Source organism: Calidris pugnax, unplaced genomic scaffold (genome assembly GCF_001431845.1).
Source record: "Calidris pugnax isolate Ruff unplaced genomic scaffold, ASM143184v1 scaffold139, whole genome shotgun sequence".
NCBI lineage: Eukaryota > Metazoa > Chordata > Aves > Charadriiformes > Scolopacidae > Calidris > Calidris pugnax.
In genome coordinates this window covers 631123-649494 of record NW_015090863.1, presented here as the reverse complement: position 1 = coordinate 649494, position 18372 = coordinate 631123, and the positions used below count along the sequence as shown (strand labels likewise).

The following is an 18372-nucleotide window of genomic DNA, read 5'->3' as shown; positions in this document are numbered from 1 at the left end:
GTGGGGGGAGCCCAGGAGCAGGGGAGATCCCTTGGGAGTGTGGGGCTGAGGCAGGAGGAAGGTGTCTGGGAGCAGGGGACTTCCAGACTGGGGGGGGCACCAGGAGCAGGGCAGGTCCCCTCAGGTGTGAGGCTGTGGGGGGGTGCTCAGGAGGAAGGGCAACCCCCAGGAGCAAGGGAGACCCCCAAGAGTGTGGGGCCAAGGAGAGGGGGGGCTGTGCCCAGGAGCAGGGGACCCCCAGGAGTGTGATTTTTGCACAGGGAGCCCCTTGGAGCGCGGTGAAGGGTTCGTAGGGGGTTGTGACCTGGTGTTCTCCTTCCCTCATCTGGGGCAGGTGGGTGCCGAGAGAGAGGAGAAGCTCAAGGGGTGCAGGGGGAGCCCCTTGGAGCACAGTTAAGGGTTCGTAGGGGGTTGTGGCCTGGTGTTCTCTTTCCCTCACCTGGGGCAGGTGGGTGCTGAGAGAGAGGAAAAGCTCAAGGGGTGTGGGTGTGAGGCTGTGGGGGGGTGCTCAGGAGGAAGGGCAACCCCCAGGAGCAAGGGAGACCCCCAAGAGTGTGGGGCCAAGGAGAGGGGGGGCTGTGCCCAGGAGCAGGGGACCCCCAGGAGTGTGATTTTTGCACAGGGAGCCCCTTGGAGCGCGGTGAAGGGTTCGTAGGGGGTTGTGACCTGGTGTTCTCCTTCCCTCATCTGGGGCAGGTGGGTGCCGAGAGAGAGGAGAAGCTCAAGGGGTGCAGGCTTGAGTAATTTGGGGTCTCCAAAACAAAGAGGGGGGGGAACAGTGAGGGTAGGCACCCTGCTTCCCCCGCTCCTGCAGGTGTGTGGCATGATGAGTTCCCCTGGCAGGGCCAGCAGCGCGTTTCCCCTGCACGTCCTGGTCTGGAATAATGACTACAGGCGGCTGGACGAGGAGCTGCAGGACAAGGTAACCGGGTCTCCTGGGCGATAGAGGGGCTGCTGTGGGGCTGGTGGCCCCAAAAAAAGCTTGTGCCATGGTGCAGGGCTTGGTGCCCCCTCGCTTACTGCCTTTCTAGGGAGAAGTAACCTTGATGGTCCTGCCAGGTCTGTCTGCTGGGCTTGTGGGATTGCTGCGCTTCTTTCTCTTTACCGATTTATTTGTGGTTGCGGGAGTGATGTAAGAAGGTGTAGGAATATACTTTTTGTTATGTAAGACATTAAACATTGACTTTTTATTGTAAAGCTGCTCTCAGAGCATTCGAGTGCAGGTTGCAGAATAGCTCTACAGAAAGTATTCTTTAGAAAGTCATTGAAACAGATCAGGAAGAGCAAATATAATGGACATTAATTTTTTCTTTTTCTGGGCCAGAAAAGCAGTAAATACTGCTTACCTTAATGGGAAGTCAACATGCAGCAAAGGTGGCTGCTGCTGCCAAAGACTAAGCCAGCCTCTAGCTTGCTGAGCTCCAGCAGTTCTTCTGGCTTCGTTGCTGTCCAGGACTGTGAGGGCAGCATTTTTATACTGGCTGGAACGTTTTCAGCATCTCTGCTTAAAAAAAAAAAATAAAAGAAAAAAAAAAGGATCAATTGTTTCATGCTGTAGAGTAGAGAAAAATACAAAGCTGTTCCCTCTCTGGGACGGCTAAGGGAGAAATGGTAATGACGTAAGGAAATGGCCTGAAAAGCTGCAGCAGAGCTCGAGCAGCAAACATCCTTTTTGCTGAGATGCTGTGTAGAAGCTCTGACATTCGCTAGGGTGGAGGATACTTTGCAGAAGCAGAGCATATTAATTACATTATACCTGACACCACAAGTATATGAGCCAAAGATCAGCTGTGCCACCTCCTGACTAGTGACTATCATCTGCAATTCTAACAGTACACCACAATTTACTAATGCTTGCTTAAAGCATGCTCCTGTCCTGTTTTTAGGAGAATCTTTGGAATGCAATTACTTTTTATCTAATTCATGTGATCTTATTCCTTAATAAAATCTTTAACCTTACTGGCACGTTGCTTCGGAGTATTTATTTCTGTGTCAGTCTCACCTGTGAAAGATTGACATTAAATAAGGATCATTCTGCTTCTTGTTAAGTCTGAGACTGCAATTCACACTCGTGAAGTGCTGTTTCCTCCCTCAAAAGCTTTATTCTGTAAGGAAATGAGCAGCGTGTTAAGATGGAATATGTCTGTCTCTTACTTCCTTTATCTGCTTTTAAATAATTTCTTTTTTTTTTTTAAAGTATTCCAAAGATATGTTTCCTCCTGCTTCCTTGGGATAAGCTTCTTGCTGTCGGAGGGTTGCGTGAGGGAATCAAAAGACACTTGCCAGCTGCACTTGGTATGGCAAACAACGGGTACAATGTGTGGTTACCGGTTAACAGCAGCAAAAAACCATTGCAGGGGGACACCTTGGAGTCCTTTACCTGTCAGTGCAGCAGGCATTGGAGCTGTAGGAAGTGGGGAAGCAAATCAATTAGTGTTCCACCACAGAAGTTGAAAGAGAATGGTTTAAAATGAAGCTTCCCCTACTCTGTTGCGTGAGCTTTCCAACTCAGTGCTGTCAGATAACCGTGTTAACTTGCATAATAACTTTACTTTCTTATTCTGCTATTGACTTTCCCCTTTTCCTTTAGTTATAGATGCTCTTCTGTTTCAAATCTCTAAGCTAATAATGAAAAATATGTAAGGTATGAGTATGTTGTGCTTGCATGTTTTGGATATTTATGCCTGTGTAGTTTTTCTTTTTCTTTCTTTTTTTTTTAGTGACTTGTACAAAACGCGCTCGCTCTCCATTGTGCTGTGTGTGTCAGTCAAATGGATGCTTTGTAAAATACCATTTGCTTCTATACTTGCAAAAAGTGCTATAAAAAAATCGGTGTTGTATGCTCTGTGACTTTTTTTTTTTTTTTCCTCCTCCCATTATTTTGTAGAATGTTAAACCCTCTATCGGTCTCTCAGGCCGTTGACTATCCACTGTGCAATTCATACAGACTACAACTCCTGACTTCTCCTGGAAGAAACCCTTCTGAAGGGAGATGGAAGGGGAAATAATTACAGAAAAATGAGAAGCATCAGCGAGAACTCAGTCCTGTCTTACAGTGATGCCAGTTCTTACCGTGCTGCTTTTATTGGCCCTGTTCTGCTTCTCTTTTTATTTCAGTGGGGAAGTAAGGTCACACTGTGCAGAGGGCAGTGCAGTAGCATTGGAAACGGAGTTGGCTGTGCCCCACAGACTGATTTGTGGGAATAGCTGGGGAATATTGACTCCAGGATTACTACTGACAAGCTTTCTTGATATAAACTTTTCTGGGTGTGCACAGATTAGTTGCCTTTGACAGGACAGCCTCAGCATTATTTCTCTCTCGGATACTCAACAGGATGTTGACCAACGTGACCCACGAGGCCGGACCTTGTTGCACCTTGCTGTTTCCTTGGGTTATATAGAATCTGCCAAAGTCCTCCTTCAACACAAGGCAGATGTAACTAAAGAGAATGCACAGGGATGGACAGGTAAAGATAACTTGGAAACCAGAAGTCGTGCATTAATGCTTTAGCTACCGTCTGCTACCGGTTGCAGATGGTATATTTTGACTTCTTTTACGGGATGGACAGGTAAAGATAACTTGGAAACCATAAGATGTGCATTAATGCTTTAGCTACCAGTTGCAGATGGTATATTTTGACTGCTTTTATCCTGTGTATTTTGCTCAGAAAGGAAACAAAAACCATCTTGTGTCTTGGTTTCTTTCAGTTTTGCACGAGGCTGTCAGTACGGGAGACCCAGAGATGGTGCAAATGATTCTGCAGCATCGGGACTACCAGCAGACTTCTATGACACTTGGAGGAGTTCCTGAATTACTCCAAAAGATTAATGAGGTAATTGTTTAGTTCAAACCTCTTACTCCAGACTGTGGTTCTCCTTTAAGTAGTTCAGTTAAGTAAACTGAGATCAGATGGGCAATTGTGTTCTTAATTTCCACTTGCGTATTCCGTAGCGCTGTGGGAGGTGGAGACTTTTTCCTTGGCTTTACTTTGAAATCCACAGTCACGAGCTCCAACATCAGAGGTTGAACCTTGAAGGTATTACTGCTCTGATAGTAAAATAAGGAAGAATAGCTCATCGGAAAGCAGCAGGGCAGGGCCAGTGTGTGGTTTTTTGTTTGTTAGTTTCATTTTCATTTTTTTAATGTTCATTTATCATGTCTCAAGTTCTGTTCCCTTTGTTTTTCTTTATCTAAAATGTTCAGGAGAAAAGCTGTGCTGAATGTTACATTAAAATTATTTCACGAAGAATTCCTAAAGTGTTTTCCTTTTCCAGACTCCTGACTTCTATGTGGAAATGAAATGGGAGTTCACTAGCTGGGGTAAGAGACCTGCTCATCGTTTCCTCTTCTAAGCTCTGGGCAAAGGGACTTGCTTGTGTGCAAACATCTCAAAAGATGCAGAGAAATATCTGCTCCCTGGAATACTTACCTTTTCACCTCTCAGAGCAACCTCTTACACTTCTGTTGCAGTTATTCTTTGTTTCCTGTTTATTTGGTTAGTTTGTTGGGCGTTTTGTTTTTTAAAAGGGAGACTTTAGCCGTTGCTGGTGTTGCTGAAGACTTTCATAGGGTTTTGTTTAGTTATCTGTGGGTATCAATTAAGACAGTGATATGTATCTCGTATATAAATGCACAGGCTACTTGGGAAATACCTGCTTTTCTTTTAAAGGAATGAACACTAGGCCTTACAGCTGGTTTAATATTCCAAACAGCTAACTATTAAGACTGCTAGGAAATGGGGTTTATGCCATTTCATATCTTTAACCTGAACTAGTATCTTTGCGTGTTCATCTTTAAATTAAAGTTGGTGGGTTTGTCCCTGGGCTGATTGTTCTTAAAGCTGAAAGAGGATCAGTATCTCACCTCCTCTGACATAATGAGCACTGAGCAGTCCTGTAGCAGGGATTTAGCTTCTGCTTGAATTCAGATTTCATGAATATTGTCTATTTACATTTTTTTTCATTTTCTTTTACAGTCCCACTGGTTTCTAGAGTGTGTCCGAGCGATGTGTGCCGCATCTGGAAGAGCGGTTCCAAGCTGCGCGTCGATATCACCTTACTGGGCTTTGAAAACATGAGCTGGGAGAGAGGAAGGCGGAGTTTAATTTTCAAGGGAGAAGGTAAATATTGCGGCACGTCTCCGCCATTGATCACCAAATACTCTGTCAGCCACAATAAGAAACCCCAATTTGTCTCAAAAAGGCCTTTTGAGGCTGAGTATTGAACTTAAAAAAAGTTTTCTACGTATATTCTGTGAGTGTCTCATAGAGATACTCTTTTTTGATTTAATGTAATGGCTTAATTTCTTTTCTTTGAGTAAATCTGATGTCAAAATTTGGTAACAGGACTAAAATTTGACTTGACTATAGGTTTTTTTGTGCTGGAATACTGTCACTAAGTTTTTTAGATTGAGGTGTACCATTTCCAACAGATACCGGGGGCTGGGCAGAACTAATTGAGATCAATCACGACGATAAGTTTGTTACGACGGAGCGGTTTGAGATCTCCCAACACATGAAGCGTTTGACACTGGGGTCTATGACACCCAAAAGAAAAGATGTGGAACGGCGCCTTACATCTCCAATCATTAACACGTGCCTTGATACAAAAAATATTGCTTTTGAAAGGTAAGATGCAAGGTTTCTCGTAACAAATAAGCACTTCAAGATTATGCCTGCTCACACTTGCAATAAAGCTTTAAAGGCAAACTCTCAAAAGCCCTGCTAATAAAAACTTTTAAATCTAGATCTGAAGTTACTTTAATCTTCACATACCATTAGATAAAGAAATTTGCCTTGGGTCAGCTTGCTGGTATGGCTTGGCAAAAAAAAAAATCCAGTTGAAAGAACTGATTTGCAGAAGCTTCCAGTTTATCATGTTAGTGAGATTGGTCTTCATGCCTCATTATAAGCTTGCATTTTGCCCAAATCTGTGTGTATAGTGCCGAAATTAATGGGAAAGAACTTGTCTTGTAGCTAAGTCAGTCAAATCTCACATTAATACTATATATAGTGTGTCTTTCCACAGGTACAAGTTTTCCTTGTGTACTACACGTATTTATCCAGGTATCTGCCAGCTTAGGCAGTCCTTTTATGAAGCTCCTTTTGGAGTGCTCTGTGATGCTGTAAATATCTCCCGTGATCATACAAAACAAGTCTTTCCCACGTGAGATGTATAATTCCAGCATCTTTCTCCTGAATATTTTGTACCCTTTCAAAGCTGCCCAGTGATGCTCACTGGGCCTCAGTAACTGCAGCACCTACACATCCAGAAACTCAGATTTCCTACCGTCCAGTTCCCCAAATAGCAGTGACAGGTTACTTTTGAAATTAAACTGTGTGTTTAAAGCTGCCCGGGCTGTCAAACAAAATAATTGGGTAAGTTTTTAGGCTCTCATCCTTCTCTGGGGCTCAGGTATCCTAATCACAGTCTAAAATCTCTGTCTGAGCCTCTGGGCTTCTGCCTTGGACTGTGTAAGAACAGAAACAGTGTGATTTCCTCAGCCCTCCTGTGATACATGTGTGACAGTTTGACCTGTGCTTTTTTCTGGGGTTGAAATCAACCTATTGAAGGCTTAAAAACAGTTTTAGAAAAAAATAGGGCTGTGGATTGTGTAGAAATGGCACTGTATAGACACTTGTGGTGTTCTTTTTTTGTCAGAACGACGTCTGGATTCTGGGTGTGGAAGACAGAAAAAGCAGAAGGCGTAAATGGTTATGAAGCAAAGGTAAAGCCTGTTCTGTAGAATTAAGGGGTGTTATAGCTAGCTGAAGTGTGATTGTGTTTTGCCTTTATTTCCCTGAATATTTCAGGTTCTAAACTTCCCATCAAGAGCTTTATTGTGTCGCCAGCAGAACTGGGCAGTTGAGAGGAGCTTTGAGGCTGCCCAGCTTGTGCAGGGACAATCGGAGCGTTTCAGAAGGGGCAAAAGCTTCAGCATAACTGCTAGAACTCCATTCCTTCCTTCCTTCCTTCAATTCCAAAAACTGGAATTGAACCAATTTGTGCTTAAAAGACAAGGAGCCCACTGGTGAAGTGCCTTGAGCACTCTCCTGTAACAGTATTGCAAGGAAATAACAGCCTCCTGCTGCCACGAGTTGCGTCATGAATTCAAGTAATAAAAAGCTGTTGATAGATAAAAGACCCTGACCTTGCTCCTGAGTCATACAGTTGCTTAGATTTGTTCCATGTCACACTGGTTTTATCTTCCATTTCACTTCAGCGCAGTATTTTTGAAGATGGCTTTACAGCCTTGCTGGTTTAGGAATTTAAGTTAAGAATCACAAGAATTAGCTTCCCTGATTCGTAAGTCTGTGTTTACTCTGGGTTTTGGAATTTGTGCAGTAAACCATGTTTTACCATTTCATTTAACTGAAGAATAAATACTGAACAGCTTTCTATGTTTATATGAAGATTTTTCTCCTAAGACTATTCAGGTAGATGTTGGGATTCATTAGTGTTCCTGCAGAATTAAACCATCACTAAATGCAATTTGGAAGGTCTTATGTGTGACCTCTGTTTAGAAATAGTGTTAGCTGACTTTCCTTCCCCTGTTCTCTTAAAACCTCTGCCCAGGTGGGAATTCATTCCAGCAAGCTTGGAAATGCCTGTATAATTTTTGAGATTGGTTTAGTTAATTACAAAAGCGTATTTAACAGTGGGTAAATGTGCTTTCCAGGAACTCGGTTGAGAAGCTGATTTCTGTTGCCATCCAAGTCGATGACCAAACTCCTCTGCTATTCTTTTGGCGCGGGATGCTGGCCAAATTCATGCTGTCTGGGGATACTCGGGTGTATGATTTGCAGGGTTTCTTATTTTATCAGCGTGCCCAGCAGGTGGCATCTGGTTTCAGCCTTGTCATAGAATTTATTAGGTTGGATTTCCATTATATCAAAGTGCAGCATTTCCTGTTGATCAGCAGTATGTTAGAGATTAAGGTCGTTGGCAATGAGAGGCAGAGAAATGCTACTTCATTCTGTCTTTAGATTTGTGTACATGGTGTTTTACTCTCTCTTTTTTTTTTTTTAAACCTGTGATGCTTTTTGGGCTTTGTACTTAGACTCTTTTTTTTTTCTTAAGGTATACATTGCAAACAATGTGAACGTGGTCACAAAAATCCGAACGGAACATTTAACAGAAGAGGAGAAGAAAAGATATAAAGGTAATTTTCCCATAGGATAACTGGAAATCAGGAGAACCTTTTGGCCCTCTGATACCTTCTCTGTGTGACTGCAGAGGGACAGGACAGATGGACAAGGGAAATGCTTTTCTTGCTGGCTTTGCCCTGTTTTACTTTCACACGTTGTGTGTCTGAGGTAGCTCATTACTTGACTTCTAGCCTGCAAAGGAACCTGTATTTATCCTGACTGTACTTGGAGGAAAGAAGAGCCCTTCAAAACTGTTGAAAGATTATTGAAAGTTTTAAAAAGCTGCTTGTTTCCGTGCTATTTCCTGCTCTGGAATGTATTCTTGCCTTTTCCTTGCTTTGGCCAGATTACAAGATTCATGTAGACTTTGTTTGCTTGGACTTTCTGTTTTGTTTTGGTCCACTAATTTCTTCTAGTATTTAAACTAGAGTAAAGGGTGACCAGGCAGTGACTTCGTATGGGAACACTGCCATTCACTGGCCTGTCTCGGGGCCCAGGAGGGGAGGCAGGGTGAATAATACAGCCATTTGCTCCTGATAGAAACCACTAAAAATCTATGCCTCTGTTCTGTGCGTTGTACCTCTTTTATACCATCACCTTTAGGCTCTAGGCTTGGCTGGTAAAGCTTGCACAAAGTAATGACTTTTTTTTACCTGTGGGTTAGAACCTTGCTTGTTAGCCTGGTGTGTATGTAAATTTTACTGGTAATTAATAGTAATAGATTTATTTTTTTTGCTTTTTTCCCCTCCTGTTATCTGAAGCTGACAGGAACCCCCTGGAATCATTCCTGGGTACGGTGGAGCATGAGTACGGTGCTCAGGTGAGTGTCTCTGACGTCGAAACAGGTCACTGCAGCGCAGAGATCTGTGCCCACAGGAATTGTAGGTGTGTGGAATCCCCTCTTGTCTCCTTAGTTTGGCAGAAATTTTCATTATGAGGTTTAAATTTTCCCTGAGGATGTTTTTGTTTGGTTTAAGTCCTCAAATGCTGTGTGTGAATAGCAGGTACCTCCTTCTGAACACTCTTGTGAAAAAGACACAAGATCCGTTAGTAGAAGAGGAGCTGGGCTGTGAGAGGTGGCAATAAATCTGAGCAAGCACAGATCCTGGGGGCAACCCACCAGTGATGTGGGAAGGCTTGTCCACAGCCCTGCAGTGGGGACAGTGATCATCAGGCAGAGGAATGATGAGAGGATGAAGTGACATGGTAGCAAACTGCTGTTCTGAAATGCGTTGATAACGATTTTGATAAGGATTTAGCAACTGCTTTGCATCTGTACGTAACTTACATAAAGTAGATAACGGATTCACCAACTGCTAGCTCTGTGTCAGGATGGCGTTGCGGATCTTACATGGATCTAGAGACTTCTCTTTAAAATACCCCATCAAGGTTTTGCCTTTAGTAAAGGATTTGGAGCCTGGAAATGCTGTAGCTTATATTCGCGTCGCTGGTTGGCTTCTAGCTTTAAAGCATTTAAGTAGATTTTCCTGTGTCTAAAACACTTGGAGATTTTTCACCTCAATAGAAAGCAGTCTGCAAACACGTGCCCTTGTATTTATAGTATGTGTCACTGGTGTCTAAAATAGAGAATGACTTACTTCACAGGAGGTAACTTAAAAGTTTCTTGTAGTAGCCACCATCTATTTGTTCTGTACTTTTGTGTTTGTTTTTTTTTTCCCCCCTGTCTTTCCTTATAGAGTACGACCAAGACAACAGAGTATGCCACAAGTAATAATCCCACTGCTATTACTCTGGAGGAATACTTTGACCCAGAATTTGATTTGAAAGGTAGAGACATAGGAAGACCGAAAGAAGTCACCATTCGAACGCAGAAGTGAGAAATAAAACTTTTAATTATTTTTAACTTGTCTCTTCCCGGTCATCTAATCTCTGGAAACCATTTTTTAACAAATATCCAGTGTGGTTTTCCCCCAGCTTTCAAAATTAATCAAAAGAGAGATCTTGAATTATTTAGCTATAGTGTAATTCTTCCATTAAGTCAAAGAAAGCCTTTGCACTAGTGCTGTGACGTGTTGGTAACCTCCTGTGCTTTGCCTTTAGTCTGACCGGGAATGTGGTTTGGTTTCTCAGAGCAGTAACTGTTCTGACTCTCTGAAATCCATGTCAGGTGACAATGTTATGGATTTTTGCTTTGCATCTCCCCCTAAACTATAAGCTTAGGATGTTTTTTGTGCCATTTTCTCTTTTAAGATTTAAAGCAACCTTGTGGATGAGTGAAGAGTTCCCCTTGTCTCTTATGGAACAAGTCACTCCAATCATCGATCTGATGGCCAGAACTAGTGCTCATTTTGCCAGACTTAGGGATTTCATCACTCTGGAGTTTCCACCAGGATTTCCTGTCAAAATTGGTAATGTGTAGCAATTTTTATTGTAGCGTTTTCTTCATTTCCACTCTTTCTATTGGTTTTGCAGCATGTATTTGCAGAAACCCATGTTAGTTTTCTACTAGTCATCTTGCTGATATCTAAAAGTGAGAATCCGGATGTACGTTGTCTTCTACATCTGGGGTCACAGAAATCTTGTATTCTTTCTTATAGAAATTCCCTTATTTCACGTGCTGAATGCCCGAATTACATTTGAGAATGTCAATGGCTGCAGGACAGCTGACAAGACACCGTCACAAACGGCTGGAGGTGCCCAGTGTGATTCAGGTAAGGAGCGGAAGATGCAGAACGGAGGTGCCCAGTGTGATTCAGGTAAGGAGCAGAAGATGCAGTCTTGTGTTTCTGTCAGTGGAATGCAGAGGAGAGAGAGATGGGTTAACTGCAGAGAATGAAATGTTCACGGGTGAGAGGGAGCTGCGATGCATCACAGCTCACCTGGAGTGTGGGATACTGATCATGCTGACCTGTTCTGCCCCTTCTGTACCTGCTGAATTGGCCAAACTGAGCTTTCCCAAGCATTTTGAGGTCTGAATTCTGGTGCAAGCTATTGCTACGGGAAGCAGAATCACTGCGACAGCTCAGTCTGTGTGCTCTTTCAGAAAAGAGTGGATTATGCTTGAGTAGGATGCTTATGGCTGCGTGTATCCAGCCATACCCTGTCCTGTAAGGTATTCCAGACCCATTCTTTAGAAATAACCTCAGAAGGGCCACTGCGGTATTTATCTTTCACAATATTTTTTTCCTCCCTATCTGGCTTTGTCAGAGTTCAGCCACCTTAGAGCTCTGCTGCAAACTGGTTTTATTTGTATAATTTGCCAGCATGCTAAAGAAAGACCCTGCTTTCTGTCTCACTGCTGTGCTTGTTTGCCACAGAAGCCTTTCAAAACCTGTTGGTATTTTTAGCCAGGCGGCTTACCTGAATTTTTGGAGTTAACTTTATCATGCATAAGCATTCATCAGATTTTTTTTAAGTCACAACTTGTAAAAATACACTGTGCCATGTTTGTAACTACGTTTGGCTTCTGTAGGTGCGAATTTTGAGGTTGACCAGTCGGTGTTTGAGATCCCCAAATCTTACCATGTCCAGGATGACGGCAGGAACATCCACGTGCAGGATGAGGATAACGAGATCATGCAGTTTGCCATCCAGCAGAGTTTGTTGGAATCCGGTGGAAATAAAGTGAGTGTGCTGTGATCTGTGCAGTGCAGGTCAAAGACTATGCAGCAATAGCTGCATCTCTGAATAAAACCCACGTAGGGCCCATTTTTCTAAGAACCTCCGAAGAGAAAAATACAGTGATGTATTTCAAGGAAGAAATGAGACTGATTGAAGAGCTGCCTCTCGGTGAGCTGCACTGCAGATCTGTTAATGGCTGTGGAATTGTCTGTTTTTCCCTGTTTCTAGGAAGTGGGGGTGCATTCCAATGGAGCGGTTGCGTATTCACAGGACTTCAACATACAGTATCAGAGGTAAGGAATCCTTTTCACATCAAGCTGTGCAGTGACAGAGCAGAAATACTTGCAAGAGCAGCATGAAGCGCTTTTGCAATTATTTGTGTATGTAGGTAGGAGATGCACAGAACTAAAGGTCTCTTTTCTTGTGCTGCTTCTAACTTTTAATGTTCCAGGAAGCAAGGACTCTAAATTGGGCATCCCTGGCTTGTATGGTATAGCTTTTTAGCTCAGCTGTGGTACTAGTCTGCTCACATTAACTGATTCTTTACCCAGCAAATAAACATATTGTATGGTATAGCTTTTTAGCTCAGCTGTGGGACTAGTCTGCTCACATAACTGATTCTTTACCCAACAAATAAACACAATCCTTCTGTTCTGCTCTTAAACTGTGGATTTGGTCCCTCTGGGTTGAATGTTTGCTTGTGAGATGCTGCATACTTCAGGTTAGCTCTTCTTTCTCTTCAAAATCACAATGTAATCCTTAAAAACTTAGCAACGTGTATTTAAGGGACTCTTGGGAATATGCTCTGGTACCTGGTGTGTCTTCCTGCAGTTAAGTGCAAAGAAACCTTTGTGCACACAGAGAGCCGCATCCTTCTGTTTTGTACATGGAAATTACATTACCTTTAAACTAGATGAGAATGGTTTTTAGAAGCCTGTTGAAAATTTACTGTTAGTGTGTATGAAAGATTCTGAGGAGTCTTTTTAGTCTGGAGAAGAGCAGACTGAGGGGGGATCTGATCAACACCTATAAATACTGAAAGGGTGGGTGTCAGGAGGATGGGGCTGGTCTTTTTTCAGTGGTGCCCAGGGACAGGACAAGAGGAAATGGGCACAAACCTGAACATAAGAAGTTCCACCTAAACATGAGGAGGAACTTCTTCACTTTGAGGGTGGCAGAGCCCTGGCAGAGGCTGCCCAGGGAGGTGGTGGAGTCTCCTTTTCTGGAGACATTCCAAACCCACCTGGACACGTTCCTGTGCAACCAGCTCTGGGTGGACCTGCTCTGGCAGGGGGTTGGACTAGATGATCTCCAGAGGCCCCTTCCAACCCCATACTGTTCTGTGATTCAAAGAACAGGTTTTACATTGGGAATTTTATGCATGTTAGAACTGTTCCTTTATCCTGAAAACTGCTTTACCCCCTTTATGGGGAGATTTTCAGGTTTGCAGTTAGAAGACGGTGGCCAGGATCACTGCAGGAAATGTGAAATAGGCTCTGTCTCTTCTTGAGGTTCTCTTTCTCCTTTCAGGGCCCTGCAGGAGAGCTTTCTAACGAGCACGGGTAGCTCACACTGCAGCACACCTAGTGAGCCTTCCAGTTTTGAGAAAGACTTGCAGCTTGCCATGGAGCTGTCTGTCCGAGAGCAGGAGGAACGGGAGAAGCAACGCCGTGAGGAGGAAGATGCAGAGCTCCAGCAGGTTTTACAGCTTTCTCTGGTGGAAAAATAACTCCTCAGCCATCTCCTGAAAACGAGGACGACCAAATCTGCATAAAACCCAAGGCTTTCAGAGCTGTCAGTCTGAAGACCACTCCTGGACTGCTTAAGTAGACATTTCACCTGCCTTCTCAGTTGGCATCATCAGCTACAAAGGAAAAAAAAGCTGATTTATTTTTGAGGGAGTTTCGGATCACGGGACTCTGCATTTGGCTCCCCAATCGTGCAGTCTTAGCTTTGAAGGAAAATTTTTTTATCTAAACGTATTTATTGAAGAGCGGATGGAAATTTTGCTTAGCATCAGGATATAGGATTGCAGTTAAAGCTTGAAACCCTGATTTCTGGGGGAGTTCAGGAGGGAAACGTCATTAACTTACCAAAGAGATACTCATCTGCTTAGTTATTTCTGAATAATTCAAAGCCATTGTCTGTTTCTTCCAGGTGTTATTGGAAGAGTATCTATATGCATATACACAGGTAGGGTAGTTCTTCATGCTGACAGTGTACCACGCTGACAGATGTTTTCTTTTAGTTTTGTTTATATGCAATTATCTCTTCTCTAGTTACTGAGACTTTATCATGTGCTCCTGCTTAAGAAGGATAATTTTATACTTGAACAGCTAATCCAAGCTCAAGATTAAACTAGCGCTTTTTTTGGAAAAAAAAAAAAAAAAGAAAAACAAGGACAAAACAAGTAGCCAGTAAACTTTTAGATCCTGAAATGGGACCATCTGTCCAGTGAAGTAGCATTTTTTGCAGTGATTCAAAACCAGCTAGTTCCTGTAGTCCGAGGGCAGCCAGAAAACAAGGGGTAGATACAGGCGCTTCTTTGCGATCCCTTGGGGTGTGTGCATGAGTGTGTGCCTGCGTGTGGGTGCTAAGTTCCAATGGCAAAGAATTCAGGTGCAGTTTTAATGTATACTTATTGGAAGATAAGTTTTAATTCTGTCACCTGAAAGGGAAACGCGTGTTGCTTTTTAAAATCCAAGTGCTCATCCTTCACGTGAATGCATATATTTTTTTATCGGAATATTTTTATTGATTTTAAACCAAGCCAATATGACTACACTCATAAAAAAAAAAAAGGTATTGTAACGATTCACAAGTACATTTTAACCAGCTTTCCTCAGGTCTTTCATCATATGAGATGTTTGTAGCTGTTTTACCTGCACTTCTGTCGGTGTTTACAGTATTCCCACTGTGACTCTGGAGTGCACTCCACAAGAACACAGTGTACATCCCCGGGAAAGCCTTACAGCAGTTAAATGTGAGCAATATTCCTCAGCTCTGGCTGGCAGGAGTGTGAGGAATCTATGGTACAGACCCTCTGACCTTGCTACCTAATCCTGCACTTGTTCCTTGGGCAAAACAGGGCGGTTCTGCGTTAACCAACTATTAACCAGTCTAAAATCACCATAAAACGGACTCGGTCGTAACCAGTGAGATGGTTGGTAACTTGGAACCCTATTTTAAACCAATAATCCATTGTTTTACATAGCAAACGATTAAAATTCCTTCCGTGTACACTAGAACTGGTAGATCTGCACCGTTTCTGTTTAACAATACAGCTTGCATCCCTAAAAATAGCTTGTTTGGTGTTGGCAGGAACGTGAACTTTCTTGCACAGTGGCAGTGGTCAGTGGTGGAATTGCATCTTTCTCTGAAAAGGGGATTACTGTGACTTTCACAGCTGGAAAAAAAAAAAGGGAATAAGCTTTGCATTGAGCTCTTGACAAAGTTGTGAGGTAGGAGATGAAACTGTGGGGTTTCTTCCTCCAGCAGAAATAAAGAGTGCTGTTGCCTTTATAAAACATCTGTCACCGGGCTTTTTTTTCTATTAATTTTTTTCTATTAAGCATCTCAAAAGTTAAAAGGGTGGGAATATCTTTCTTCAAGCTTTTTCTCTTTCTGCATTTTTATATTGTAACTAAAGAATATTGAGCAGTTTCAGTCCAAGTCTGGGACTAAAAAAACTGGTGTGGTTTGGGTTTTACTTTTTTTTTCCGTTCTGTGAAATTTGCATCATTCCATCTAAACAAGAAGACGCTGCTTCCCTCAAACTGGTGCTGCTTTTCTTAAACATCTTGCACTATATGGGTAAAAAGGATCCTCTAAGAACCAGCCCCAGATCAGTTTCTGTATCTACCTTTTTGTGGGTAACAGAGATAGAAGATGAGCAGAGGGTGGCACAGTATGTTTAATATTAATGCTGAGGCTGCTGAATAAAAGCTGAGTCCAACTTCTCTTTCTGAGGAAGCTTGAGGTTTACATAGGAAAGCAGAAGCTCTAAATACTCGTAGTTTGTTCTAAAACTGCCTTTTTTAGTTCTTTAAATTGATGCTGTTTCCACAGGGCTGTTTTGTTCCTGAAAGTGAGACCAAGTATGTCCTTCCTTGTGCTTTTGGACTGGTTGGTTTTTTTTTTTCAATGTACAACAATAATCCAGGATGTGCTTTATTTAGAAATCCTTTTTTTTTTTTTTTTTTCATCCAAAAGAGATAATCTTCATAACCAAACTTGACCTGCTAAAGTCTGCCCTACGTGTGCAGGAGGAGATTTCCTTCCCAGTTTCCTGTTGACAGTGTCTCACTAACAAACATCCATGAGAAGGGGGGGCCTTCTCCTGTCCCTCACCATGGAAAAGCGGGTAAAAAGGGCAGGATTAGGAGAGGTGGGAAAGGGAACTGCCTCATCCCTCCCTCCAGCTCCAGCCCGGTTAATAACAAACAGAACATCCATGAATAAACAAGAGTCCCGGATTGTTTACACAGCTTTTTATTGGTACAAAGGGACAGAGCAGGGAGTGAAGGATGGATGCAAACGGGAACGCTGCAACCCCAAACTGCAAACCACCTTCCAGCCCTCCACAAACAGCACAGACCCCACCAAGGACCGAGAAAAATCAGTGATCAAAAAAAGGAAAAGGCTCAGAAAGCAACAGAACAGCGTTACCTCGCTTATGTCTCGCTTAGATTAGTAACTAGAGCTGTTCTAGGCCAATCTACTGACATTTTACTCCTAGAGCAGCAGCAAAGAGCATCTCCAGCAAGAGCAGTTGGCATCCTTGGAAACAAATCCAACAGAAAACATTTTGGAGGCAGCACAAAGCTTTAGAGAACCCGTCACCCCAGTTGTTCTGCAAGTTAAGTTTTAAAAATACTAAATAAATTACTAGCCCGAAACACCCCTATGTTAAATACCAAAGTAATACTTCATAAGCACAAAAAAAAAAAAAATCCAGTTACTATTCAGAGCAGTGCAAAACAGAATAGCAGCATTCATTACACACATGTGATTTCAGTGTAAACACTTGAATTTGTTGCTGAAAATGCACAGAATGGGTCTGTCCAGAGTCGAAACACTTCCAGAGAGCCCCAGCCCAGCAGTTCCAAGCATCTGCCCGGCTTCCAGACTTTGGGAGGCTCCTGTTCCATGGGACACTGACCTGCTCAGGAGCACAGACCCACCTGTGAGGAGATGAGCGTTCAGCACAAGCTGGAGACCCTCGTCTGCACCCCAGTTTGTCCTGTTTGGGTGTGACAAGCTGGAGACCCTCGTCTGCACCCCAGTTCATCCTGTTTGGGTGCAGGGCTGCTTGTGGCTGTTTAGCTAAAGAATTAAAGCAAATAACCTCAAAAATGACAAGCCTGTCATGGCTACACCGGGGTCTGCTCACATCTGCGGTATTTCTGCACGTACCAGACCCCCCCACGGCTCTGCTTTTCCCCCCCAGGCTACTTGTGAAGCTGCCCTACAAACCCCTCGACGCCCAGCGTTCAAGCAAGGGACTGAATTAATCAGAAAGCAAAATTAGAGGTGGTGTGATCAATGTGATGGCGTTAGTCTGGCCGTGTTCTCCTGCCGACCCAGGATGGCTCCTGGCACCGATGGGAAGGGTGTCATGGCTGGTTGTGGCCCACAGCCACCAGGGATGGTCACGGAACAGCAGGGATGCTCAGCAGACACCAGGGATGCTGGTGGAACTTCCACACCAGGGATGCTCAGCAGACACCAGAGATGCTCGTGGAACTTCCACACTAGGGATGCTCATGGGACACCAGGGATGCTCTTGGAACTTCTGCACCAGGGATGCTCAGCAGACACCAGGGATGCTCGTGGGACACTGGGGATGCTGGTGGAACTTCCACACCAGGGATGCTCAGCAGACACCAGGGATGCTCGTGGGACACTGGGGATGCTGGTGGAACTTCCACACCAGGGATGCTCAGCAGACACCAGGGATGCTCATGGATCTTCCACACCAAGGATGCTCGTGGGACACCAGGGGATGCTGGTGGAACTTCCACACCAGGGATGCTCGTGGGACACCAGGGATGCTCGTGGGACACCAGGGATGCTGGTAGAACTTCTGCACCAGGGATACTCAGCAGACACCAGGGATGCTCGTGGGACACCAGGGATGCTCGTGGATCTTCCACACCAAGGATGCTCACGGGACACCAGGGATGCTCGTGGAATTTCCACACCAGGGATGCTCGTGGGACACCATGGATGCTCTCCAGCACACGGCGTCAGGTCAGCATCGCCAAAACACCGTTTTTTGGGCAGAAGGTGCGTTGCTGCCGACCCTGCTCGTACCCCTCCGTGGTTCTCCGCGGTGGGGGGTCCCGGGAATCAGTTCACCGAGCCCCCCCCCCTTCCCGGCGTGTGATTCCCCAGCCACACTGTCCTTAAATGCGCCGTCACGATGGAGCCAGGCACACGAGATGGGAGCATCCCCGGTGGGGACCGGTAACGCTTCCGCCCCCTTTCCCCCCCCCAAAAAAAAAAACTCCGCTACCGCCGCCGGAGGGGTTTGTAGACGCAGACGGCCATGAGGATGATGGTGAGGAGGAGGGCGCTGAGGATGCTGCCCAGCAGCACTGCGGGAGGAGGAGGAGGAGAGGTTAGGATCTGAGTGCATCCC

At 44.2% G+C, this 18372-nt stretch overlaps 2 protein-coding genes across 3 annotated transcripts in view; one reads left to right on the top strand and one right to left on the bottom strand.

Moving 5' to 3' along the window:
• The window catches only part of ANKRD13A (ankyrin repeat domain 13A), a 15524-nt gene extending 268 nt beyond the window's left edge, over window positions 1-15256 (top strand). Inside the window, exons 1-16 of one of the 2 annotated variants that reach the window (XM_014944832.1) lie at window positions 495-922; window positions 2591-2644; window positions 3335-3467; window positions 3709-3833; window positions 4276-4321; window positions 4977-5120; window positions 5432-5627; window positions 6661-6727; window positions 8080-8161; window positions 8909-8967; window positions 9845-9981; window positions 10359-10516; window positions 10706-10819; window positions 11581-11732; window positions 11958-12022; window positions 13260-15256. In XM_014944832.1, the coding sequence (XP_014800318.1) occupies window positions 3744-3833; window positions 4276-4321; window positions 4977-5120; window positions 5432-5627; window positions 6661-6727; window positions 8080-8161; window positions 8909-8967; window positions 9845-9981; window positions 10359-10516; window positions 10706-10819; window positions 11581-11732; window positions 11958-12022; window positions 13260-13458 (1509 nt within the window). In that variant the 5' untranslated portion in view covers window positions 495-922; window positions 2591-2644; window positions 3335-3467; window positions 3709-3743 and the 3' untranslated portion in view covers window positions 13459-15256. Of the gene's footprint in view, window positions 1-494; window positions 923-2590; window positions 2645-3334; window positions 3468-3708; window positions 3834-4275; window positions 4322-4976; window positions 5121-5431; window positions 5628-6660; window positions 6728-8079; window positions 8162-8908; window positions 8968-9844; window positions 9982-10358; window positions 10517-10705; window positions 10820-11580; window positions 11733-11957; window positions 12023-13259 lie in introns of those variants that run through there. The other variant, XM_014944831.1, reaches the window with a different exon arrangement.
• Window positions 15257-18242: 2986 nt separating this feature from the next.
• LOC106889612 (sodium-dependent serotonin transporter-like) overlaps window positions 18243-18372 on the bottom strand; it is a 9492-nt gene continuing 9362 nt past the window's right edge. Inside the window, exon 14 of the mRNA XM_014944803.1 lies at window positions 18243-18328. Coding sequence (XP_014800289.1) covers window positions 18243-18328 — 86 coding nt within the window. The remainder of the gene's footprint in view (window positions 18329-18372) is intronic.